Raw genomic sequence first — 27,505 nt, 5'->3', positions numbered from 1 at the left:
AAAGAAACACTCAGTGCATCATGGGAACCCCCCAGCAGTCTACGTCTATAGCAGCATAACTAAGGGATGGTTCAGGGTCACCTGATCCAGCCCTAACTATAAGCTTTAGCAAAAAGGAAAGTTTTAAGCCTAATCTTAAAGTAGAGAGGGTGTCTGTCTCCCTGATCTGAATTGGGAGCTGGTTCCACAGGAGAGGAGCCTGAAAGCTGAAGGCTCTGCCTCCCATTCTACTCTTACAAACCCTAGGAACTACAAGTAAGCCTGCAGTCTGAGAGCGAAGCGCTCTATTGGGGTGATATGGTACTATGAGGTCCCTAAGATAAGATGGGACCTGATTATTCAAAACCTTATAAGTAAGAAGAAGAATTTTAAATTCTATTCTAGAATTAACAGGAAGCCAATGAAGAGAGGCCAATACGGGTGAGATATGCTCTCTCCTTCTAGTCCCGTCAGTACTCTAGCTGCAGCATTTTGAATTAACTGAAGGCTTTTCAGGGAACTTTTAGGACAACCTGATAATAATGAATTACAATAGTCCAGCCTAGAGGAAATAAATGCATGAATTAGTTTTTCAGCATCACTCTGAGACAAGACCTTTCTGATTTTAGAGATATTGCGTAAATGCAAAAAGGCAGTCCTACATATTTGTTTAATATGCACATTGAATGACATATCCTGATCAAAAATGACTCCAAGATTTCTCACAGTATTACTAGAGGTCAGGGTAATGCCATCCAGAGTAAGGATCTGGTTAGACACCATGTTGCTAAGATTTGTGGGGCCAAGTACAATAACTTCAGTTTTATCTGAGTTTAAAAGCAGGAAATTAGAGGTCATCCATGTCTTTATGTCTGTAAGACAATCCTGCAGTTTAGCTAATTGGTGTGTGTCCTCTGGCTTCATGGATAGATAAAGCTGGGTATCATCTGCATAACAATGAAAATTTAAGCAATGCTTTCTAATAATACTGCCTAAGGGAAGCATGTATAAAGTGAATAAAATTGGTCCTAGCACAGAAACTTGTGGAACTCCATAATTAACCTTAGTCTGTGAAGAAGATTCCTCATTTATATGAACAAATTGTAATCTATTAGACAAATATGATTCAAACCACCGCAGCGCAGTGCCTTTAATACCTATGGCATGCTCTAATCTCTGTAATAAAATTTTATGGTCAACAGTATCAAAAGCAGCACTGAGGTCTAACAGAACAAGCACAGAGATGAGTCCACTGTCTGAGGCCATAAGAAGATCATTTGTAACCTTCACTAATGCTGTTTCTGTACTATGATGAATTCTAAAACCTGACTGAAACTCTTCAAATAGACCATTCCTCTGCAGATGATCCGTTAGCTGTTTTACAACTACCCTTTCAAGAATTTTTGAGAGAAAAGGAAGGTTGGAGATTGGCAAATAATTAGCTAAGATAGCTGGGTCAAGTGATGGCTTTTTAAGTAATGCTTAATTACTGCCACCTTAAAAGCCTGTGGTACATAGCCAACTAATAAAGACAGATTGATCATATTTAAGATCGAAGCATTAAATAATGGTAGGTCTTCCTTGAGCAGCCTGGTAGGAATGGGGTCTAATAGACATGTTGATGGTTTGGAGGAAGTAACTAATGAAAATAACTCAGACAGAACAATCTCAGACAAAGAGTCTAACCAAATACCGGCATCACTGAAAGCAGCCAAAGAGAACGATATGTCTTTGGGATGGTTATGAGTAATTTTTTCTCTAATAGTTAAAATTTTATTAGCCAAGAAAGTCATGAAGTCATTACTAGTTAAAGTTAAAGGAATACTCGGCTCAATAGAGCTCTGACTCTTTGTCAGCCTGGCTACAGTGCTGAAAAGAAACCTGGGGTTGTTCATATTTTCTTCAATTAGTGATGAGTAGTAAGATGTCCTAGCTTTACGGAGGGCTTTTTTATAGAGCAACAGACTCTTTTTCCAGGCTAAGTGAAGATCTTCTAAATTAGTGAGACACCATTTCTTCTCCAATTTACAGGTTATCTGCTTTAAGCTGCGAGTTTGTGAGTTATACCACGCAGGCTCTCTTTTTCAGAGGAGCTACAGCATCCAAAGTTGTCCTCAATGAGGATATAAAACTACTGACGAGATACTCTATCTCACTCAGAGTTTAGGTAGCTACTCTGCACTGTGTTGGAATATGGAATTGGAGAACATAAAGAAGGAATCATATCCTTAAACCATCTGCTGTTCTAATCTGGACTAACAGTGTCCCCTGAGTCCATCTGCTGTTGTAATCTGAACTAACAGTGCCCCCTTCCTCCATCTGCTGTTCTAATCTGGACTAACAGTGTCCCCCTGCTTCCATCTGCTGTTCTAATCTGGACTAACAGTGTCCCCCTGCTTCCATCTGATGTTCTAATCTGGACTAACAGTGTCCCCTGAGTCCATCTGCTGTTGTAATCTGGACTGACAGTGTCCCCCTGATTCCACCTGCTATTCTAATCTGGATTGACAGTGTCTCCCTGCTGTTCTAATCTAGACTGACAGCATCCCCCTGTTTCCACCTGTTGTTCTAATAAGGACTGACAGTGTCCCCCTGCTTCCATCTGCTGTTGTAATCTGGACTAACAGTGTCCCCCTGCTTCCATCTGCTGTTCTAATATGGACTGACAGCATCCCCGTTTCCACCTGTTGTTCTAATAAGGACTGACAGTGTCCCCCTGCTTCCATCTGCTGTTGTAATCTGGACTAACAGTGTCCCCTGAGTCCATCTGCTGTTGTAATCTGGACTAACAGTGTCTCCCTGCTTCCATCTGCTGTTCTAATATGGACTGACAGCATCCCCGTTTCCACCTGCTGTTCTAATCTAGACTGACAGTGTCCCTGTGCTTGAAAGCCGTGTGTCAGGTTGTAGGACTGTGTACCTGGATAGCGGTGTTCTGGGTCTCCGTTCAAGATGACATCAGGGATCTCAGACAAAATCTTGTTGATCAGACGCGTTGCCAGAGCAGACACTCTGTGATGATCATACTGCGCACACACATATACATATATAATCAGTAACTGTGTGTGTGTGTGTGTGCACTGTCAGGCTGGTGCTCGATGTCGTGTTACCTCCATCTCCTGCTGGGCGATGGAGCAGGCGGCTCCCAGACCCACAGCCAGCGGGGTCGGAACTGTTCCAGACCGCAGACCCCTCTCCTGGCCACCCCCACTCTGCACGGGCTCCAGACGAACCCGAGGGCGTCGACGGACATACAGAGCACCCACACCTGTGCGCGCACACACACACACACACACACAGTGACATCACTGAATGTAGCAATCAACTAACAGACAAATACAAACCAAGCTGCAATCTGAGACGACAAGACATTCAGTTGAAGCAGAAGTGCAGTACTGTGACTGGCCACTTGAGGCAGGCTCCAAAACAGCACTTTCTTGTAGAACTCCATGTTAAAATGTCCAATTTTAGAGCAGAAATAAACATGTTTACAGTCTGGTACAAAAAAAGTTTTGTTCTCTTTCAACATTTTCTGTCTCCATGACAACTGGATGGGGGGGGGGGGGGGGGGGTTTCTAACATCTTTGTTTAAGACATTTTAAGGTATAAAGTTCTGTAAATTTGGGGGTGTGGTCACTTTGAGCGACAGGTGCTGAGTGGACCGTCTCTGTGTCTCGTCTTTAGCTCATTGTCCATTCGATGTGGCTGGTCGTGGAGACTATGACAAACACCTGGAACAATCTGTCTTCTTTTGGACAAACGTCGTCACGGCTCAGACGTCTCGACTGTAATATTCACACTGAGTCAAACTCTTGTTGAATTTAACCCTTCTGTTATGTTCTGGGTCAAATTGACCGGTTTTAAAGTTTGAAGATCTAGGAAAAATGGTTAAAAGTATTTTTTCAGCATGAAACTTCTTCTACTTGCCTTAATTAGTGTAATCAATATATAATATGAAAATGGTTCATCTCACATAGCTGGATGTTTATATCACAGATATATACATGAAGAATCATATATAGAAGAATATAGAAGAATCGGGGCACAAGGGTCATGCTCGACATGGCACAGGGTTTCAGGGGGACAACATAACCCGTGACAGTTTTTTCACAAGCTACAATTTGGGTCAGGAGCTTCTAAAGAGAAAGCTCACAAAGGTCGGAACTGTCCGAAAGAACAGGGCTGAACTCCCGGTTGAGCTGCTGGTGGTCAAGAACAGGGCCCCTCAATCTTCCATGATTGCCTTCACAGACACCAAAACAGGAAAAAATGTTGTGCTCATGAGCACTCTGCACAAAAATGTTGAAATCAATAATCAATAATAATCAATTTAATTTATATAGCGCCAAATCACAACAAACAGTTGCCCCAAGGCGCTTTATATTGTAAGGCAAGGCCCTACAATAATTACAGAAAAACCCCAACGGTCAAAACGACCCCCTGTGAGCAAGCACTTGGCTACAGTGGGAAGGAAAAACTCCCTTTTAACAGGAAGAAACCTCCAGCAGAACCAGGCTCAGGGAGGGGCAGTCTTCTGCTGGGACTGAAATCAGCACAAGAGGACCAGAGACCAAGCATGATCCTTGATTACAATGTCACCAAAGGGGGGGTTGACAACTTGGACAAAGTAACAGGGTCCTACAGCACCAAACAAATGACTGTGCGCTGGCCATTGGTCATGAGATGAGGTGAGATATACTTTACTGATCTCACAGTGGAGAAATTACGTTTACAATCCAGTTACCTCAGACATGAATTTGGCCACAATTATTACTTGTTTACCGTAATAATGGCACACATCAGAATTAAAGACAGCACATACACATTTGACACTGTTCATGTGCACAAAGTTTGAAGAAGTACATTATCCGAATTGAGGCAAGTGGGTGAAGGTCACGCAGCAACCCCGAGTCGCACCACCGTCAGCTGTAAAGCTGTATAACTGTACGTGTTCCCAGACTCCCAAGTGTGTCAGACCCAGTACGCTACACCACTGTGGCCAGCTGAGAATGTATGTCCAATGCCAGTCCCTTCTTATCAACAATGATCAAGTTGATGATAGTCTTTAGTATGGTCCCCCAGAAGGTGTTAATGCCAAACACCAGCGCACACGGCTCCTTGGTGAGGGATGAGGCAATCTGGAATGTGGCTATAGGCACCAGAAACTGGTAGGTGCCTCGGAAGACAATGTAGGAAATGTAGCAGACCCATAGGTTGTCTGTGGAGCCCATGAGGAGCAGAAGACCTGCCTGCACTGCAGTGATGATACCAATGACCAGCTCAGACCAGATATTCCATTGAATTTTCACAAAGCCTGCAATGAAAGAGTCACTGCACTCAATAAGGTCGAAGCTGCTTCCACTCCGCCGCTGTAAATGCGCTTGTTCGCAGTGGCTGGGTAGACTTTGCTCCACAGAATGTGAACATAGAACAGCACCAGGTCGTACCCTGTGGAGTTAAACACCCACCACAGGCACCACAGCCTGAGTTTGGGCCTCTTCACCACATTTCTCAACTCCAGTAGCATCTGCACCAAGACAGAATCTCTCCAGTGTGTCTCAGAGCATCCAGGTAGTTCAGAGGAACGGTCACCCTGGCTTCTTTTATAACATGATAGACGTATCGGCCTACAATGCATTTGTCATCTGGACTGAGATCTTTCCTGACTGGAATGTGTCAAAGCTGTACAAGAGGCGCATCTTTCTGGAGGAGCTGGGGAAGGCGCTTGTGACACCGCACATCCAACGGAGGCAGCAAGGACCCCAAGGACCCCAACCACTGCAGCCACGGTGAGGGAGATTCAGGAGAGGACGCACCAAGTACTACACCTCTGTGTGAGGAAAGTAAGTGTGCGTGTGTGTATAAGTGTATGAGAGTGTGTTGTGTGTCTTAGTATCAGCAAAAAGATGCCATAGTAAAGTCATCATGGTCCACTTGTTTCTAGGTTGCTGCTGAGGGAAAAAGGAAGAGGTGCAGGTCTGCAGACCGTCTGACCACATCAAGACAACATGACCACAGTGTGATGACATGTAGATGTACACACACACACACACACACACACACACACACACACACACACACACACACACACACACACACACACACACACACACACACACACTCATATTGCGATTGCTTGTTTGTTGTATTGCAATTTTGTTCATTTCTGGTTCACAAACTGTGCATGTATGTAAAACAAAATTTAAATGTTAGGTTTCAATGTTATGTAAAACTATTGTGTTTTATATGTTGATCTTTCAAAAGTAATAAAGTGGTGAACATTAAAAAAGTTTGAACATGTATTTTTTTTTTTTTTTATGAAAAACCAGTGAATTATCCTAATTGAACCTGTTAGAAGGAAGGAAGGAACAGCACTGAACTAAATATTGATAGAATAGTTAGTAATGAAATATTGACACAGCTTGTTAGGATTTTTTGGTTTCAGACATCTTTTGGATAATTAAACATGCACCGGGTCAAAGTGACCCGCCGGGAACACCACTGCTGTTCCTGACAGATGAACAGAACACGAGGGTTAATGTTGTATGCTAACAGTGTTAACATTTTTAGCAGCTGGCAGTAGCTTCACCTGTTAGATCCACTTAATGTACGTTTACTAAGAAAACAAGCGTCTCATACCTTTTAATGTCCACAACAAAAAAGAAAACTCTTAGAACCACTGCACAGTCCCCAAAAATATGATTTCATAAAACCCAGAACCCAGATTAGGTGGCTCAGACTCTAAGAGAGGGGCGTGTTCAGGCGTCTTTCGCCACACACGCTCCGCCCCTTATACATTAATGAGTTTGCTGGTTGTTGTCTGTGAACACAGCACCACAAAGAACAGAGCACAGACACAGGCTTCATTTGGGCTCTGCTGGGTCTCTCTGGAAAACCACCAGGTGACATCACACAGGCTCCGCCCATTATATATATAGCCTATGATTTAAGCACCGTCTCACGTGAGACTGAAATATTAACAACAATAATAATCAGCTCATATTTGTGATCAAAGCCACATTGTAATTTTTACAGTGTGAACCTTTTGGAAAAACCAGGTTTCTGAAGTGATGCAGACATTTTCCTCGTTTGTGTTTTGTGTGAAGGAGTTTGAGCACACTGAAGTACCGGGTTTGGGTTCGGGTGGCTGACGCCACACTGAAAACATTCGATTTCCACCTGCTGCAAGATCAGCGCTTCAGACTTTAGTCTGAGCCAGAAGGGATGTGTGTCCCGACCCGGGTGTGTGGACTGTGCCTGATGCAGCTCACAGTCTCTGTGCTTTGAACTGCAAACTGCATGAAACATTTCACGACACCAGAGCCACAAGCTGCAACCAGAGCGAGCTGCCGAGTCCACACAAACTGTTCTGTGAAGTCATTTATGTGACATCACAAAGTGCTTCATGGAGAAGATTAGCAATTAACAACATCCTCAGTAAAATGGACTACATTAGTATCACGCTTTTACATCTGCAGACACTCAAAGCGCTTTACAGTAATGCCTCACATTCACCCCAATGTGAGGGTGTTGCCATACAAGGTGCTCACTACACACCAGAAGCAACTAGGGGATTAGGGACCTTGCCCAAGGGCCCTTAGTGATTTTCCAGTCAGGCTGGGATTTGAACTGAGAATCTTCCAGTTTCAAGCCCAACACCTTAACCACTAAAGCAGGGGTGGGCAACGAGGGCCGAGACACTGCAGGTTTTCCTTGCAACCAATCACCTCAGCAGGTGGGCTGCTGATGAGCTTCTCCCTTGAACATAACCACCTGGTTGTCAATGAAATCACCTGCTGAAACACCTGAACATTAATGAAATCACCTGCTGATGTGATTGGTAGCAAGGAGAACCTGCAGTGCTTCGGCCCTTCATGGCACATGATTGCCCACCCCTGCGCTAAACCATCACGTCCCCTAAAACTATAAAGTAACAATTAAGACAAAGGCAGAGAATTCACAGGATCCCCAACAAGTTACTGGATACACAGGAACTGAGTGCTGTGTGGCCGGGGGCGGAGACTCTGACTTTGTCATAGTGAAAACTGCTCCTCAGGGATGGGTTCTGGTTCCTACACTGTTCCATTGTTACATGGACTGGGTGTTGGGTCAAATTGTGGAAATCAGCAACTTAGTAGCACTTGTTGGCAAGGAAAGGTTTACTGACCTTGACTTCATGGATAATGCTGTGACCTTTGTGGAATCAGTGAATACTCTGAGTGAGGAATCGGAGTGTCTCGGTTTGAGTTTGTCCTGGATCCAGACAATTTCAGTAACTTCCTGGACTCGGCCATCAGACGTGTGTCTGTATGTGGTGAAAGTGTTGAACCTATAGAGACATACAATGATCTCAGCAGGGACCTTCATGTCCCTGGATCCTCAACCTTTGAGATTCCAGAGACACCTGGAAAGATTTTATGGAGTCATGAGGTTGAAGGTCAGAGGTGTTTGATGATGCTGATATCGAAGAACAAAGATCCAAGTCTTTAGGGAACAGGGGCCTTATGTACAAAGCTCAAATATATCAAAAGTGAAATGAGCGTGGAAATGCGCGGTGCATCACACACAAATCCAGGCTGGCGTCTGCACGTTTATACAGCTATTGTTCCTCTGTGGACACGTAGAGGTGATGCTGGGAACCGTTAATAGTGTGAAAACATGAAGTCATCAAAGTGATGAGGAACATCAGAGACACACTGATGAACAAACACACTCACATGTTTGCTGTTATATGGGTGGATATAAAACGTACACACAGTGATGTGTAAAATGGCGCTAACAGTGGCTGTGTTAGTGTTGTTAGAGGACCTTACAAATTTCAATCCGACGTGAGCATGTATTCAGGGAACACATGGATTTACTTGCAAATGATGATAATTGGCTCATAAACTAATTTCGATTATCAAGGCCACTGTGACTGGAGTTGCGCACAGAACTGCACTCGGCCCAGAGCACAATACAGTGAGGAGCCAGGTGCTGACCACACTGGGCTTCCTGACATCAGGGGCATTCCAGCGGCATCTGGCTGATTGGTCAGGAGTGTGCCAGTCAACCTTGAGCCGAGCCACCAGCTGTGTGGAACACAATCATCTGAATGTCATCCAGGTACATCACATTCCAACATTACAGCGCATTTTGTTTTTTTGTCTTCGTCTGTACGCTTCCCTGCTGATTTTCACAGATCTGGCAACTTGCTTCTGACGGATTGTTTGTTGCTGTGATGCCACTCTGAACTTCACAGAGGAGCTGATCCATCTAGGCCCGTGGCGTCAGCGGAGGAGGTGATCCATCCAGGCCCACGACGTTGGCAGCGAAGGTGATCCGTCCAGGCCCGCGACGTCGGCAGCGAAGGTGATCCGTCCAGGCCCGTGGAGTTGGCGGAGAAGGTGATCCGTCCAGGTCCACGGCATTGGCGGAGGAGCGATCCATCCAGGTCCGCAGCGGTGGCTACATCCGAGGCGAACGACGGCTACATCTGAGGCTGGCGAAGGCTACATCCGAGGCTGGCGGCGGCTACATCTGAGGATAGCGGTGGCTACATCTGAGAATAGCGGCGGCTACATCCGTGGCTAATGGTGGCTAAGACCGGAGCTACTGCTTGTAACTGACTTGCTAGTAGTGAACACATGAGATTCTGAATAATGGCACTGAGAAGATCAGGACTTGAAGATGAACTAGAGGAAATTAAGAAGTCTCTGAATTACATCACACATGAGCTCTCAAAAGTGGTGAAAAATAACAAACAATTTCAAAATCTTGTGAAAGAGGTGAGGGATCTGAAGAATATGATAATGGAAAAAGACAAAAAAATGGAATACTTGGAGAGGAGAGTTGATGATCTTGAACAGTATTCAAGAATGAATGATTTGGTAATTCAAGGATTGGAAACAAGACATCGAATGTATGCCCGAACTGTAACAGCTGACAGGGATGGGGAGGATGTTTCTGCCAAAGAATTAGAAACTTTAGAGGAATAAGTTGTGAAGTTTTTTGAAAGTAAGAATATGAGCATTCAGAGCAGTTTCATTGAGGCTTGCCATACACTTCCTAGGAAAGATGCGACAGCCAAACCATTGGTAATTATACAGAAAATTGAGCTGCTCAGACAAGCCAAAAAACTTAAAGGGTCCTTTTCTCTCAAAGATTCTTGAGAGGGTAGTTGTAAAACAGCTAACTGATCACCTGCAGAGGAATGGTCTATTTGAAGAGGTTCAGTCAGGTTTTAGAATTCATCATAGTACAGAAACAGCATTAGTGAAGGTTACAAATTATATTCTTATGGCTTCGGACAGTGGACTTATCTCTGTGCTTGTTCTGTTGGACCTCAGTGCTGCTTTTGATACTGTTGACCATAAAATTTTATTACAGAGATTAGAGCATGTCATAGGTATTAAAGGCACTGCGCTGCGGTGGTTTGAATCATATTTGTCTAATAGATTAGTTTGTTCATGTAAATGGGGAATCTTCTTCACAGACTAAAGTTAATTATGGAGTTCCACAAGGTTCTGTGCTAGGACCAATTTTATTCACTTTATACATGCTTCCCTTAGGCAGTATTATTAGACGGTATTGCTTAAATTTTCATTGTTACGCAGATGATACCCAGCTTTATCTATCCATGAAGCCAGAGGACACACACCAATTAGCTAAACTGCAGGATTGTCTTACAGACATAAAGACATGGATGACCTCTAATTTCCTGCTTTTAAACTCAGATAAAACTGAAGTTATTGTACTTGGCCCCACAAATCTTAGAAGCATGGTGTCTAACCAGATCTTTACTCTGGATGGCATTTCCCTGACCTCTAGTGATACTGTGAGAAATCTTGGAGTCATTTTTGATCAGGATATGTCATTCAAAGCGCATATTAAACAAATATGTAGGACTGCCTTTTTGCATTTACGCAATATCTCTAAAATCAGAAAGGTCTTGTCTCAGAGTGACGCTGAAAAACTAATTCATGCATTTATTTCCTCTAGGCTGGACTATTGTAATTCTTTATTATCAGGTTGTCCTAAAAGTTCCCTAAAAAGCCTTCAGTTAATTCAAAATGCTGCAGCTAGAGTACTGACGGGGACTAGCAGGAGAGAGCATATCTCACCCATATTGGCCTCTCTTCATTGGCTTCCTGTTAATTCTAGAATAGAATTTAAAATTCTTCTTCTTACTTATAAGGTTTTGAATAATCAGGTCCCATCTTATCTTAGGGACCTCGTAGTACCATATCACCCTAATAGAGCGCTTCGCTCTCAGACTGCAGGCTTACTTGTAGTTCCTAGGGTTTGTAAGAGTAGAATGGGAGGCAGAGCCTTCAGCTTTCAGGCTCCTCTCCTGTGGAACCAGCTCCCAATTCAGATCAGGGAGACAGACACCCTCTCTACTTTTAAGATTAGGCTTAAAACTTTCCTTTTCGCTAAGGCTTATAGTTAGGGCTGGATCGGGTGACCCTGGACTATCCCTTGGTTATGCTGCTTTAGACGTAGACTGTGGGGGGGTTCCCATGATGCACTGTTTCTTTCTCTTTTTGCTCTGTATGCATCACTCCGCATTTAATCATTAGTGATCGATCTCTGCCCCCCTCCACAGCATGTCTTTTTCCTGGTTCTCTCCCTCAGCCCCAACCAGTCTCAGCAGAAGACTGCCCCTCCCTGAGCCTGGTTCTGCTGGAGGTTTCTTCCTGTTAAGAGGGAGTTTTTCCTTCCCACTGTTGCCAAGTGCTTGCTCACAGGGGGTCGTTTTGACCGTTGGGGTTTTTCATAATTATTGTATGGCTTTGCCTTACAATATAAAGTGCCTTGGGGCAACTGTTTGTTGTGATTTGGCGCTATATAAAAAAAAAGTTGAGTTGAGTTGGGGTTTTTCATAATTATTGTATGGCCTTGCCTTACAGCATGGAGCGCCTTGGGGCAACTGTTTGTTGTGATTTGGCGCTATATAAAAAAAAAGTTGAGTTGAGTTGAGTGTTCCTGAATGAGCACCTGACACAGAGAAATGCTGAAATTGCAAGACAGGCTTGAATGTTGAAAAAACAAAACAAAATCCATGCGACCTGGACCAGAAATGGTAAAATAATGCTGAGACAAAGTGAAGAGTCCAGCATGATGGTCATTAGAGAACTAAAAGATTTAGACAAATACAGATGAATCAGAAGATGACCTCATAGGACTTTAAAAAGAAAATCAGGTTAGTAAAATAAAATCATGCTAATGCTTAACAATATTTCACAAAAAATGTTAAAAATAGCTCATAATATATGAAGTTTAAGAAACAAGTTAATTGAAATTGAAAATTTAAGTGCTGAACAAAATTTTCAAATACTGGCAGTGTCAGAAACTCACTTAGATTCGACTTTGGAAGATAGTTCAGTTACAGTCAGTGGGTACAATATATTCTGTCGAGACAGAGATGCACATGGAGGTGGAGTGGCAATTTATGTTCAAAGTCACTTGCCAGTAAAAGTGAGATATGATCTGATGCCGAATTCTATTGAATGCATTTGGATACAGGTACATTTAAAACATCTCAAGCCAATTCTCATAGGATGTTGTTACAGACCTCCAAATTCATGTAAAGATTATTTAGATAAAATTGATCAGATGCTTGATCATGTCACTCGCACAGATTCTGAGGTGTTTTTGCTCGGAGACCTGAACACTGACTGGACTATGAATTGTCCAATGAAATCTAGACTGATGACACTGGCAACGGCAAATGATATCTGAACCCACCAGAGTGAGTCTAAAAAATTGATGGAACTGAGGTGGCAACATGTATTGACCATATATTTACCAACAGACCAAATCTCTGTTTGAGTGCCTCTTCTACATCTGTAGGATTTACTGATCATAACCTAATAGGTATTGTCAGGAGAACAAAAGTTCCCAAAGCTGGTCCTAAAAGTATAAGGAAGAGATTTTTTTTAAATATTTTAATCTTGACAAGTATGTGGATGAAATCATACATGTAAATTGGTCTGAAGTAATGACTGAAAAAGATCCAGAGAAAGCTTTTCAAATATTTGACAGTCTATTAACAAAAATTGTCAACAAATATGCACCTATTAAGAAATGTATTGTATCCAACTCAAACAGTCCATGGCTGGATGTCAACTTGACAGCACAAATGAAGGAAAGAGATAAAGCAAAGCAGACTGCAATAACATCTGGAAGGGAGTTTGACTGGAAAGTATATCATAAACTTAGAAACTTTGTGGTGAAAGAAAATAAGAAAAAGAAAAGATTGTGCTATTATGAGAAATTTAAAACTTTTACGGACAGTAAACAGTTATGGAGAAGTCTAAACTCCCTCCTGTATGGTAATACATCAACTCCACTGGTCTTGGAAACAGATGAGGGATTTTTAACTAAATCTGATGAAATTGCAAATTATTTAAATAAATATTTTATAGAAAAGATAGACGCATTCAGAAAGAAGTTAAAATCAAAAAATGAAAATCAGTCATTTGAGATCATAAAAGAAAATATGAAATCAAAAAAGTGTAATTTTTGCCTTAAGGTTTTAAGTATAAATGAAGTTCAACAATTTGAAGACACTAAAAGAAACCTCCAGGAGTAGATGAACTAGATGGGCGCCTCCTAAAACCTGTAGCCTCAATAACTGTACCAGCCATAACCCATATAATTAATCAGTGTTTTAAGGAAAATAAATTTTTGTCAGCTTGGAAAATATCAAAAATTATAGCATTGCCAAAAAATAAAAAAGTGTAATTTTCTGCAACGAATAGCAGACCTATTAGTTTACTTCCAGTATTGAGTAAATTAATGGAAAAAATTATGTATGATCAGATTAACGCTTATTTTAGAGAGAATGATTTAATAAGAAATTATCAGCATGCTTATAGAGAATAGCATTCAACAGCAACTGCACTGACCCAAATGACTGATGACTGGTTATGGGAAATGGACAAAGGTAACATTATTGGGACAGTATTATTAGACTTCTCTGCTGCATTTGATCTCATTGATCACAAAATTCTTCTAAAAAAAACTTGAATATTATGGCTTCTCCAAATCTGCTGTGCAATTTATTAGTGATTATTTATGTGACAGAAAACAGTGTATTATAATGGATGTTTTTCAAATGTTTTAACTGTGAAACATGGTGTGCCACAGGGCAGTTGTCTTGGTCCACTTTTATAGTCTATCTTCACAAATGATCTACCATTACTGCTGGATACAGCAAGCATTTCAATGTTTGCAGATGACACAACAGTCTAGATGGCTGGGAAATCAATTGAGACAAAAACAAAACTTGAGCAGGAAATTAAAAAGATTGAAAATTGGATTGAAGACAACAAACGCATTTTGAATGTAGGAAAAACAGCAAGCATTGTCATTGGAACTAAACATTCCTTAAGAGCCGAACCACAACTAAATCTTGTAATGAAAAATACAGTTGTTAAACAAGTGGAAGAAGGCAAACTCCTTGGAGTCTGTATTGACAGTCAACTGTCCTGGGACAAACAAATAAATAATGTAGTCTCTAAAATGGGACGGACTTTGGCAGTGATCAGAAGATGTTCAAGATATTTAACTAAACCAGTGATACCATATGTCATTCAAAGTTTGGTGTTGTCGCAGTTGGATTATTGTGCAGTTGTCTGGTCAAATACTTCAGTAAATAATGTAAAAAAATTACAGCTTGTGCAAAATAAAGCTGCATGTGTGGTGTTAAAATGTGGCTTTAGGACGAGTGTGGATACAATGCATAAGCGCCTCTCTTGGCTTTTGGTGAGGGACAGGTGGCTATATGTAAAAGCAAACTTTTTAAGAAATATTATTACAACTCAGATACTGTCTGTCCTTTACCAACAACTGCCTTTTAGTAAGGATACTCATTTTTATCCAACCAGGCATGCCAAAGGACTGTGTTTCATTTTGCCTAAATGTAAAACAAACCAGAATCAACGGACAGTGATGTTTTGAGCCATGAGAGAATGGAATCATTTACCACTAAAGTTAAGGGAACTGAGCAGTGGACTGGGTTTTAAAAAGGAACTTAAAAAGTATTATCTGAAGCAAATGGTTGAAGTATTGTGATGTATTATGAATTGATTATGAATGAATTTATTCTGAATGTATTTTCATTCTGATTTACAGGCCTTAATGGAAATCTATTATGTTATTGTACTGAAACTGTGATTAAAACATGAATGGACCCCAGGAAGAGTAGCTGATGCAGTTATACTGCAGATGCTAATGGGGATCCAAATAAATAAACAAATAAAGAGCGCATTTTGCAGCGAGAGCCAGGTTCATGAATGTAATCGGAGCTACTGACTGCACACATGTTGCTATAAAGGCGCCATCACATGATGAATTTGTTTTTTTTTACTAATAGCCCAATTTCATAGCCTTAAGAGTGTGCATATCATGAATGCTTGGTCTTGTTGGATTTGTGAGAATCTACTGAATCTACTGGTACCTTGTTTCCCATGTAACAATAAGAAATATACTCAAAACCTGGATTAATCTTTTTAGTCACATAGCACTACTATTATTCTGAACACTACTGTATGGGCAAGTGCACATTCAAATATGTTTTACATTATTTATTATTAACTCTCTGGGGTCCAGGGTATAATTGGTCTTTTTTTTTTTTTACTACTTTTAGTTTTACCTTCATAATTTACCTTGAAAAACTTTACTTTGCCTTGTTTGGTGTCATTTCTTTAGCACGTCACTTGCGTGACTTACAGTTTTTCTTTCATTCTGACATACTGTATCAACACAGTGAACCTAAATTCACACAAAAAAAATAAAACCTGAGTAGAAAAAAGCTATTTGTTTTTTTTACTGTGAAATTTGGTCCTAGCACAGAACCTTGTGGAACTCCATAATTAACCTTAGTCTGTGAAGAAGATTCCCCATTTAAATGAACAAACCGCAGCGCAGTGCCTTTAATACCTATGGCATGCTCTAATACTTGATGAGCTGGTTGGATAGGTTGACTCCACCCATGTATTTATTGTAGGCCACGACCGGAGTTGGACAGGGAATGTCTTGCACACTCCAACATCCATCCTTTCCATCCTTCACCCTTCTCCACACCGTCTCACCTGAAAATGGATGGATGGTGGAGCACACAGCCACCTCCTGTGTGTCCATCCACTTTACAAACACCAGATCCACCTCACAGATCTATTTCCAGACTTTTTGCTTAGAGCATTTGCCCTCCCTCTGGGGCATCATCCTCTTCTGTTCTCCCTGTATGTGCCACATGCTCCAAACTTCATCTTGGCCAAGGTCTATGAACAGTTTAGGACTTGACTAAAAATGGTCCATGTAAATTTGGTACCCAGTACCAAGAGAGGATGGCTGAATAAGACTCATGACCCCATCATAAGACAGCCCGTGCTCTCTTGTGGTCGCAGTGTTCCCAGTGTAGGTGGTAAACCTGAGTGTGTAGCCACTGCTTGACTCAGCCAACACAAAACGTTTCACTCCCCATTTAGTTGGTTTGTCCTTCAGACGTTGTGTCATTCCAGGTTTTGCTTTTGTGGACACCATTCTTTCATCCACTGCCAGCTCCCTCCTCGGGGGGTAATAAGCCTGGCAGGCACTGATGATGTCATCATAAAGAGGCCTGACAGTGTGTCATGACCCGGTGTTCCCTTTTTACTGTTATTTTTTACATCCTCATTTGGGTCACTCAGGTGGATGTTTGGTGGACTTTGTAGTCGTATCATCTGACCTTTGGCCACGTGTCTCGGACACTCGAGTGAAGAGAGGGGCTGAGCTGTCGACCAATCACCACCTGGTGGTGAGTTGGATCCGCTGGGAGGGGAGGAAGCCGGTCAGACCTGGCAGGCCCAAACGTATCGTGAGGGTCTGCTGGGAATGACTGGCGGAACCCTGTCAGTGAGGTCTTCAACTCCCACCTCTGGAAGAGCTTCTCCCAGATCCCGGGGGAGGTTGGAGACATGGAGTCCGAGCGGACCATGTTCTCCACCTCCATTGTCGATGCGGCCACTTGTAGCTGTGGTCACAAGGTCTCTGGTGCCTGTCGCAGCGGCAATCCCCAAACCCGGTGGTGGACGCCAGAAGTAAGGGATGCTGTCAAGCTGAAGAAGGAGTCCTACTTGTCCTTGCTGGTAGGTGGGACGCCGGAGGCAGCTGACAGGTACCGGCAGGCCAAGCATGCCGCAGCCCGTGCGGTCGCAGAGGCAAAAACTTGGATCTGGGAGGAGTTCGAGGAGGCCATGGAGGAGGACTATCGGTTGGCCTCGAAGAAATTCTGGCAAACCGTCCGACGCCTCAGGAGGCAGAAGCAGTTCTCCACCAGCACTGTCTATGGTGCTGGTGGGGAGCTGTTGACCTTGACTGGGGATGTTGTCGGGTGGTGGAAGGAATACTTAGAGGATCTCCTCAATCCCATCATCATGTCTTCCGAAGAGGAAGCAGAGACTGGGGACTCAGAGGCAGACTCATCCATTACCCAGGCCGAAGTCACCGAGGTGGTTAGAAAGCTCCTCAGTGGCAAGGCTCCTGGGGTGGATGAAATCCATCCTGAGTACCTTAAGTCTCTGGATGTTGTGGGACTGTCTTGGTTGACACGCCTCTGAAACATCACATGGCGGTTGGGGACAGTGCCTCTGGATTGGCAGACCGGGGTGGTGGTCCCTCTGTTTAAGTATTGGGACCGGTGGGTGTGTTCCAACTACAAGGGGATCACACTCCTCAGCATCCCTGGTAAGGTCTATTCCAGAGTACTGAAGAGGAGAATTTGACCGATAGTCAAACCTTGGATTCAGGAGGAGCAGTGTGGTTTTCGTCCTGGTCGCGGCACACTGGACCAGCTCTACACGCTCTATCAGGTGCTCGAGGGTTCATGGGAGTTCGCCCAACCAGTCCACACGTGCTTGTGGATCTGGAGAAGGCGGTCGACCGTGTCCCTCGGGGCACCCTGTGGGGGGTGCTCCGGGAGTACGGGGTCCGGGGTCCTTTGCTAAGGGCTATCCGGTCCCTGTACGACTGCAGCAGGAGCTTGGTTTGCACTGCCGGTAGTAAGTCAAACCTGTTTCCAGTGCACGTTGGCCTCCGCCAGGGCTGCCCTTTGTCACTGGTTCTGTTCATTATCTTTATGGACAGAATTTATAAGCACAGGCAGGGTGTAGAGGGGGTCTGGTTTGGTAACCACAGAATCTCATCTCTGCTGTTTGCGAACGATGTGGTTATGTTGGCTTCATCCAATCAGGACCTTCAGCGTGCACTGGGGCAGTTTGCAGCCGAGTATGAAGCGTCCGGGATGAAGGTCAGCACCTCCAAATCCGAGGCCATGGTTCTCGACTGGAAAAAGGTGCTTTGCCCTCTTCAGGTCGGTGGAGTGTCCTTGCCTCAAGTGGAGGAGTTTAAGTATCTCGGGGTCTTGTTCACGAGTGAGGGACGGATGGAGCGTGAGATCGATAGACGGATCGATGCAGCATCTGCAGTGATGCGGTCGCCGTATCGGACTGTCGTGGTGAAGAGAGAGCTGAGTAGGGGGGCAAAGCTCTCAATTTACCAATCGATCTACGTTCCGATCCTCACCTTTGGTCACGAGATTTGGCTCATGACCAAAAGAACGAGATCGCGAGTACAAGCGGCCGAGATGAGTTTCCTCCGCAGGGTGGCTGGGCGCTCCCTTAGAGATAGGGTGAGAAGCTCGGTCACTCGGGAGGAGATCAGAGTCGAGCCGCTGCTCCTCCACGTCGAAAGGAGCCAGTTGAGGTGGCTCGGGCATCTTTTCCGTATGCCCCCTGGACGCCTCATTGGAGAGGTGTTCCGGACACGTCTCATCGGGAGGAGGCCCCGGGGATGACCCAGGACATGCTGGAGGGACTACGTCTCTCGGCTGCCTTGGGAATGCCTTGGGGTTCCCCCGGAGGAGCTGGGGGAGGTGTGTGTGGATCGGGAGGTCTGGGCGGCTTTGCTTGAGCTGCTGCCCCCGCGACCCGACTCCGGATAAAGCGGAAGAAAATGGATGGATGGATGGAATTTGGTGCGTTCCTCTCTAACCTGTCAGCTAGTGCGGACAACATTTTGGTTATTGGTGACTTTAATCAATCAATCAATCAATTTTTTTATATAGTGCCAAATCACAACAAACAGTTGCCCCAAGGCGCCTTATATTGTAAGGCAAGGCCATACAATAATTATGTAAAACCCCAACGGTCAAAACGACCCCCTGTGAGCAAGCACTTGGCTACAGTGGGAAGGAAAAACTCCCTTTTAACAGGAAGAAACCTCCAGCATTAACATTCATATAAATAAGCCCTCAGATCCCCATTACAAGTCATTTATGGAACTTGTGGATGCCTTGGGATTCCAGCAATGCATTCATAATTCAATGCACATTAGTGGAAATACCCTTGATTTGGTTCTCACACGTGGCCTTGCTGTCACGAACATCGACATTTTGCCTCTTGCCTCGGTGGTCTCTGACCACTCATTTATTAGGTGTGCATTTATGTTGCCGCGTTTAGTGGACCAAAAGCCTCGTCTATCTCTGCGACGACGCATTAATCCCTCAACTATGACTGAACTCGAAGCCAGACTGCCTGAAATTTTGGCTTCAGGTTTGGAAAATGTTCAGTCAGTGGATAGTCTTGCGGATGGCTTGAATTCAGCGCTCAAGGCTACACTGGATACGGTTGCACCTCCTCTTTTAAGGCCACACCTTCCCAAGGTGCAGTCGCCTTGGTTCAATGGTTACTTGCGTGACCTTAGGCAGAAGGCTCGAGGTTTGGAATGGAAATGGCATAGTTCTAAATTAGAGGTGTTCCACCTTGCATGGCGTGATGCTGTCTTAGATTATAAGCATGCACTACTGGCTACAAAGCGTGCCTATTATTCTGATTTGATCAATAAAAACAAGCATAACTCAAAGTTTTTGTTTGAAACTGTAGCATATCTCATTCATGGACAGCCACCTGTTATTCACTCTCCCTTTTCAGCACAGGACTTCTTGGACTATTTCAAGAAGAAAATTGAGGATATTAGGTTGAGCATATCTCAGCAGGCTTTGGTCCAACCACTGCATACTGCTATGGAGGTGGATGCGCCCACTGAGGTGTTACCCAGATTTACAGATTTTGATGGTATCTCACTAGGCGCGCTGACAAAGCTCATGAAGTCTACTAAAAGCACAACTTGTTTATTTGATCCTATACCAACAGAACTGTTTAAGGACCTGTGGCCCACTCTTGGACCGACTGTGCTGGAAATTATAAATCTCTCATTAACTTCTGGATCTGTTCCTAAATGTCTCAAGTCTGCAGTGATTAAACCATTACTTAAGAAATCCAGTCTCGACCCTAGTGTATCGAAAAATTATAGACCAATATCAAATCTATCATTTTGTTCTAAAATCCTGGAAAAAGTGGTTTTGCGACAGCTCGTGGACTACCTCACTGAGAATCATCTTTTTGACAGCACTTACTAAAGTAGTGAATGACCTTTTGCGAGCAATGGACTCAGATACCACTACAGTCTTGGTGCTGCTGGATCTTAGTGCTGCGTTTGATATTGTGGATCATCATATTTTACTCAATAGGCTGAAGAATCACTTTGGGATTACTGGAACTGCTCTTGCATGGTTGACGTCATACCTGTCCAGTTGTTCTTACTGCGTATTGTGTAATGGCACCTCCTCTGATTGTAGGGACATGAAGTTTGGGGTTCCGCAGGGATCCATTTTAGCCCCCCTGCTTTTTTCCACTTTATGTAGCACCCCTTGGGAATATACTGTGGCGCTTTGGGATTCCCTTTCAATGCTATGTTGATGACACCCAATTGTACATGCCAATAACTGCTGGTAATCTCATTCACATAATAGCTTTGAAAGATTGCCTTGCATCAGTAAGAAGTTGGATGTCTAGCAACTTCCTACTTTTAAATTCTGATAAGACTGAAGTTATGGTTCTTGGTCCAGCGAGGTATCGGCATCAATTTGATCAGCTAGCACTTAGCTTAGGTCCGTGTGTTATACATCATACGGATAAAGTGAGGAACCTTGGAGTAATTTTGATCCTACGTTGTCCTTTGATCTCCACATTAGAGACATTACGAGGACTGCTTTCTTCCACTTGCGAAATATAGTGAAGATTCGTCCCATCCTGTCTATGGCTGATGCTGAGACTTTGATTCATGCATTTGTCTCTTCTAGATTGGACTATTTTCTGGCTTACCGCAGTCCAGGATTAGGGGTCTTCAACTTGTTCAAAATGCTGCCGCCAGTCTTTTGACACAAAGCAGAAGGTTTGACCACATTACACCCATTCTAGTGTCCCTGCACTGGCTTCCAGTCGCTGCAAGATCGGATTTTAAAGTACTGTTATTAGTTTCTAAAATTGTTCATGGACTTGCACCTCCCTATCTGGCTGACCTGGTAAGCCCCTATGTACCAGCTCGGGCCCTGCGTTCTCAGGGTGCAGGACTTCTGTGTGTTCCCAGGGTGAATAAAAAGTCTACCGGTAACAGAGCTTTCTCCTACCGTGCCCCAGCTCTGTGGAACGATCTCCCGGCACACATACGGCAGTTGGATACTGTGGAGACTTTTAAGTCACGTTTAAAGATGCATTTGTTTTCCCTGTTTTATCATTAGTGTTATGATGTGTTTTTATTCTTGTATTCTTTTATGGTCGTCTTTTTATTGCGTTTTAAATTTTTAATTCAGGTTTTTTTTTTATGTTGTGTGAAGCGCCTTGAGACGATTTCATCGTGAATTGGCGCTATATAAATTAATAAATTTGATTTAATTTCCACAGGGGTCTATTTTGGGGCCGCTGCTTGTATTTATTATTCCTTGTATTTTTTGCCCCACCCCCCCACCCCCACCCTAGGGTGGCTGGGCGCTCCCTTAGAGATAGGGTGAGGAGCTTGGTCACTTGGAAGGAGCTCGGAGTCAAGCCGCTGCTCCTCCACATCGAAAGGAGTCAGTTGAGGTGGCTCGGGCATCTTTTCCAGATGCCCCCTGGACACCTTGCTGGAGAGGTGTTCCTGGCACGTCCCATTGGGAGGAGGCCCTGGGGAAGACCCAGGACACGCTGGAGGGACTACATCTCTCGGCTGGCTTGGGAATGCCTTTGGGTTCCCTCGGAGGAGCTGGGGGAGGTGTTGGAAGTCTCACAGGACATATTGTGGCATGTCCAGCTGTTACACAATTTCTCGGATACTCACTCGAGTGAAAAGCCACCGAAAGCCGTCTGAATCTTCCGAATGGTTTCCAACACGGAGGTGTTTTTTGTTCCACGCCATTAGCAGCTCTGTCCCAAGGCGCAAATTCCCTTGCACGTCTTTCATTACAAAATCTTCTGTAACAGTGGAATGTGCCACAAAAGTGCTGATGTCCACATTTTCTGTGATTTCTCTGGTAGTCACACGACGTCCGGGATCAACACAGCCTTCACTTTGGAAATGATCTGGTCGTTTCAGCCTGTCGATGGGCGTTCGAAGCGCGGCGCGCTCTCCGCCACTGTGGGCCGTCTTTAATCTGGTTGTAATCCTCCTTAATCTGTGTGACACCGATAGAATCTTCACCGAAAGCCATCTGAATTTTCCGAATGGTTTCCACCTGGCTGTCTCACACAGTTTCTCAAAACATTTTTATGGAGCAAAGCGGCAGTCGCTCAGCCATTTCCCTTACAATGGGTGGTTTCAAGATGGCGCCGATGTATGTGGCTGGCCGTCTGTCTCTGCACAGTATTATGCTATTATTGTTATTGTTGCTGTTTTTTATTAAGAATGTGTCACCGCTACTGCAGTATGACCACCAGTCTCTTCTGAATATCCATGATTCAGAGATTAGGCCTGCGATCGATGGGAAAACTAAGCCGCTCCCTTCGTTACTGAAGTCGGTGCCTTACTTCTTGCGGCGTATAACTGCTCAATTGCCTCGCAAACGCCGCCACAGAAAACGGGGGAAACGCAGCGGTGTACTCATAAGACTGAGAGCCTACGTGGCGCAGCCCTCGATGTGTGATTCCTGTCGTTCCTTTTGACTTCCTCCGGGGAATGACAACTTCATCGTGTGGCATTTTGCGGACTTCCGTTGGCTCAGATCGGCTGTCCCAGGTGCCGACTACGAACAATTCAGCTGCCACCGGCATATCCGTGTCTGCAGGCGAGGGTCAGTAGAGGAAAATCTCCGTCCTATCGCACGTGGCTCAGGAAATGTGGACCACACGCTGGTGCACTTCGCTCTTATAAATGCGAGGTCTCTCACAAATAAAACTTTTATTCTGAACGACTTATTTTCCTCACGTGGGCTGGATATCCTCATGTTGACGGAAACGTGGACTAAACCAGGTGACTACAACACCTTCACGGAGCTCCTCCCCCCTCACTGCTCTTTCCTCTGTTCGCCTTGTGCGTCTGGTCGGGGAGGCGGAGTTGCCACCGTCTTCAAGGATAAATTTGCATGCAAGTCTTTACATGCAAATAATTATTCCTCTTTTGAAGTACAGCTGTTCCTGATGGATTTTTCTTGTCCAATATTATGTGCTGTGGTCTATCGTCCACCTAAATATAATAAGGACTTTATTCAGTTCTCTGAGTTCTTAGCTGAGTTGGCCCACAAATATGATCACATTCTAATCTGTGGAGATTTTAATATCCACGTTTGCTGCCAGTCCGATCAGGTGGCCACTGACTTTAAACGTCTTCTGACATCTTTTGATTTAACTCAGATTGTGGATAAACCAACCCACAATGCTGGACACACTCTGGATTTGATTATCACTCATGGGCTCATAGTGTCTCTTACAGAAATATCAGACACTCCCATTTCAGATCATTTCTCAATTATTTTTGACGTTCTTGCTCCACCTGTCAGTAAGCCTCCCGCCCCACCTTCTCGCCGCAGGATTATTACTTCTTCAACTGCTGGGGAATTTGCAACTGCTTTTGTGAATGTGGAGATTTCTACATATTATGAAGAGTCTCTCCCGCAAGGCCCAGATAGCCTTTTATTGTTTTTCCATACCACCTGTACTGGGATCCTTGACAAAATCGCTCCTTTTAGGTGCAGGTCTTCTAAACCAAGGGCTGACCCCTGGCTAAATGACACTACTCGTGCACTCAGGCAGTACTGCAGACAGGCAGAACGTTGCTGGAAGAAGGACAGACTACATGTGTCATTGGAGATTCTTAAGGACAATCTTGCTCGGTATCAGAGGGCAGTGAAGGAAGCTAAATCCCAGTATCTGTCTGACATTATTTCCACAAATGGACATAGCCCTTGCGTGTTGTTCAACACAATTAATTTGGTTGTGAACCCCCGCACCCCTCATTTTGAAAATGCCACTGTTTCTACCTGTGAGGACTTCTTACACTTTTTTGTGGATAAGGTGATGTCAGTGAGAGCACTGAGAAGCTGCAGTATCAATCTGGAGGAGTCTGTTACTACTGCACACTCTGCAGTGTTTGATCATTTTGATCCCATCACTTTGACATCCCTCACTGACACTGTTAAATGCATGAGGGTCACTAACTGCCCTTTAGATTTTCTTCCTGCTAAATTACTGAAAGAAGTGTTCACCACTGTTGGCCCGTCCCTCTTGATTTTAATTAATATGTCTTTAAGTTCAGGATGCTTTCCTGATGCTTTCAAACATGCTGTGGTGAGACCACTGCTTAAAAAAACCACGCCTTGACACTTCTGTTCTATCTAATTTTAGACCTGTGTCAAATTTGTCTTTTATTTCAAAAATTATTGAAAAAGCTGTTTTTAAACAGTTACAAGTGTTCTTAGATAGAAATTTTATTCTTGAAAAATTTCAGTCAGGGTTCAGAACAAGGCACAGCACAGAATCTGCACTCCTCAAAGTCCACAATGACGTGGCTCTGTCGCTTGATGCTAAATGTCCAGTTCTTTTAGTGCTTCTTGATTTGACAGCAGCATTTGATAATGTTGATCACAGGATTCTCTTGTCTCGTTTAAAGCACCACATTGGCATTTGTGGCACAGCATTAAAGTGGTTGAGTTCCTATCTAATGAAGAGAACATTTTCTGTCATGAGAGGTAACTTGTCCTCCTCTGCTGCAACCTTGTCTTGTGGAGTACCCCAGGGTTCCATTTTGGGCCCCATTTTGTTTTGTCTCTATATGTTACCACTGGGCTCCATTATGGAGAGACATAACATGTCTTTTCATTGCTATGCAGATGACCTGCAGATTTATCTGCCAGTGTCTTCAAATACAAATGACGCTATCAAACGTTTGTCAGACTGCATGGCTGATATAAAGCTGTGGCTACAGCAAAATTTTCTCCATTTGAACAAGGACAAAACTGATTACATTTTGTTTGGTGACCCTGCTCTTCTAGGTTCTGGCTTGTTATCTGCGTCTTTGAAACCTATAGTAAGAAATCTTGTGGTGGTATTTGACAATTCTTTTAGATTTGACAAACAAATTGACAAGAGTGGTAAGAACAAGTTTTTATCAGTTGCATCTTTTATCTAAGGTTAAACCATTTTTCACACTGACCTTGAAAAAACTATCCACGCTTTTATCAGCTCTAGAATTGACTATTGTAATGCCCTTTATGTCAGAGTTCCTCAGACATCTCTCAGTCGTCTCCAGCTGGTGCAAAACACTGCAGCCCGATTTTTAACAAACATAAAGACGTCAGCACATCACCCCAGTTCTTTTTAATTTGCACTGGCTTCCAGTCTCTTTTAGAGTTGATTTTAAAATTTTGATGTTTGTCTTTAAAGCCCTTAATGGCCGGGCCCCTCCTTATTTGACTGAGCTTTTGCATCCTCATGTCTCAAACAGGTCTTTGAGGTCTGTAAATCAGCTTTTACTGGAGGTGCCCAGGTCCAGGTCTAAACGCTGGGGTGATCGGGCCTTCTCTGTTGCTGGGCCCAAATTTTGGAATAAATTGCCCCCTGAAATGAGAATCATCTCTGACTTGGAGCTTTTTAAGTCCAGGCTCAAGACGTATTTGTTCAGGCTGGCTTTTAACACTCAGTAGCATGATGGCGCTTTATTTTATGTTATTAAATGTTTTTATGCATATTTTATTTAATTATTTTTGAAATGGTTTTACTGCTGGATATTTGTTTTTATCATGTTTTGTTTTTAAATTTTGTTGTAAAGCACTTTGGTCACTTTGAGTGTTGTAAAGGGCTCTAGAAATAAACTTGATTGATTGATTGATTACAATGAAAATCTGACGAGGGGGCTGGACCAGTGCTCACTCAAAGCCTGCCAAAAGGCGAATGACGCAACCGACAGGCGTGAAAAAACTCACGCATGCGCACGAAGGTTCAAGCTTGGCTGATGGAAGCGCACATCATTCAAATCCATATAGTTTTTGAAAAAAATAAAAAGGTCCGTTACTTTTCGGACAGACCTCGTATTTATTGCCCCTGGGCTCCATCCTGAGAAAGCATGGCATTTCTTTTCATTATTACGCAGACGATAGTCAGATATATGTGCCACTGAAGAAAAAAAATGGTTTCTCCCTCACACCATTTCTGTCATGTCTCAAAAACATCAAAGCCTGGATGGCCTTGAATTTTTAAAATTTGAATGAAAATAAAACAGAAGTGTTGGTGTTTTGCCCCAGTGGCTCTTGTGGACCCTCACCCATTGACTTGGATCCCTTGGCAGACTATGTAAAGCCAATAGTCACAAACTTGAGTCTTAAGATGGACAGTGATTTTAAATTGGATCGACAAATTAGCTCTGTTGTGAAGTTATCTTTTTTTAGATTAGCCATTTCTTGCACAAAAGCATTTAGATTAGCCATTTCTTGCACAAAAGCACTTTGAGACAGTGATCCAGGCCTTCATAACATCTCGGTTGGATTACTGTAACGCACTCTATTTTGGAGTCAGCCAGTCCTCCCTCGTACATCTTCAGCTGGTACAAAATGCCGCCGCCTGCCTCCTTATTGGAGCATGTAAGAGGGAGTACATAACCCCCACCCTGGCCTCCCTCCACTGGCTGCCTGTGGATTTTAGAGTCCATTTTCAGTAGAGAAGCTTGAATCTTCGACTGGACTGGGTTGCTTGACGCGAGGACGTTTCGCTTCAAATTGCAGAAGCTTCCTCAGCTGAAATTCTTGCTCTGGAAGTCTGACTTCTGTCTGACTCTTGTAGAGAAGAATAAAACAGAAGCCAACAACAGCTGGAGTTTTAAACCTAACCAGACCCCTCCTACTGAGAGGCAGACTGCTATAGGCTAGTGACTAAACAATAGCTCTACTTAGCAATTGTTGTGCTCTAGTTAGCACACCTAATGACAGGACAGCTGTCCCTCTAATGATGGGATGGATGCCTTTCTGATGGCTCCCTTGATGACGTGAATGACTCATTACCATGAACAAAAGACTGAAACTCCTTTGACCTGAGTACCCCATTGTAAACAGGGGATAAAGTGTGTCTCAGACCCCCTCCCCAGTTAAGGCTGGGTTTCAGACGTTTCACAAAGAATGCCTCCTTGACCCCTCTCTCAAACCATTTCTTCTCTCTGGCTAATATTTTAACTTCCTTGTCCTCAAACGTGTGGTTACTGTCTT

General features: G+C 43.7%; 2 protein-coding genes across 2 annotated transcripts in view; both read right to left on the bottom strand.

The window, feature by feature from the left end:
- nfs1 (NFS1 cysteine desulfurase) overlaps nucleotides 1-27,505 on the bottom strand; it is a 96,452-nt gene that overhangs the window by 31,330 nt on the left and 37,617 nt on the right. The window contains exons 8-9 of the mRNA XM_034164472.1: nucleotides 3,090-3,247; nucleotides 2,900-3,005 (exon numbers count right to left, since the gene is read on the bottom strand). Of these exons, the coding sequence (XP_034020363.1) occupies nucleotides 2,900-3,005; nucleotides 3,090-3,247 (264 nt within the window). The remainder of the gene's footprint in view (nucleotides 1-2,899; nucleotides 3,006-3,089; nucleotides 3,248-27,505) is intronic.
- LOC117504978 (reduced folate transporter-like) lies at nucleotides 4,872-5,722 on the bottom strand. Its single transcript, XM_034164483.1, is given in 2 exon segments — nucleotides 4,872-5,305; nucleotides 5,308-5,722. Coding segments are annotated over 2 exon segments (651 nt in total). The 5' UTR covers nucleotides 5,618-5,722; the 3' UTR covers nucleotides 4,872-4,964.

This window comes from Thalassophryne amazonica, chromosome 3 (assembly GCF_902500255.1).
Source record: "Thalassophryne amazonica chromosome 3, fThaAma1.1, whole genome shotgun sequence".
In the NCBI taxonomy this organism is placed as follows: domain Eukaryota; kingdom Metazoa; phylum Chordata; class Actinopteri; order Batrachoidiformes; family Batrachoididae; genus Thalassophryne; species Thalassophryne amazonica.
Note: the sequence above shows the minus strand (reverse complement) of the source record. Positions and strands in the feature narration are given on the sequence as shown.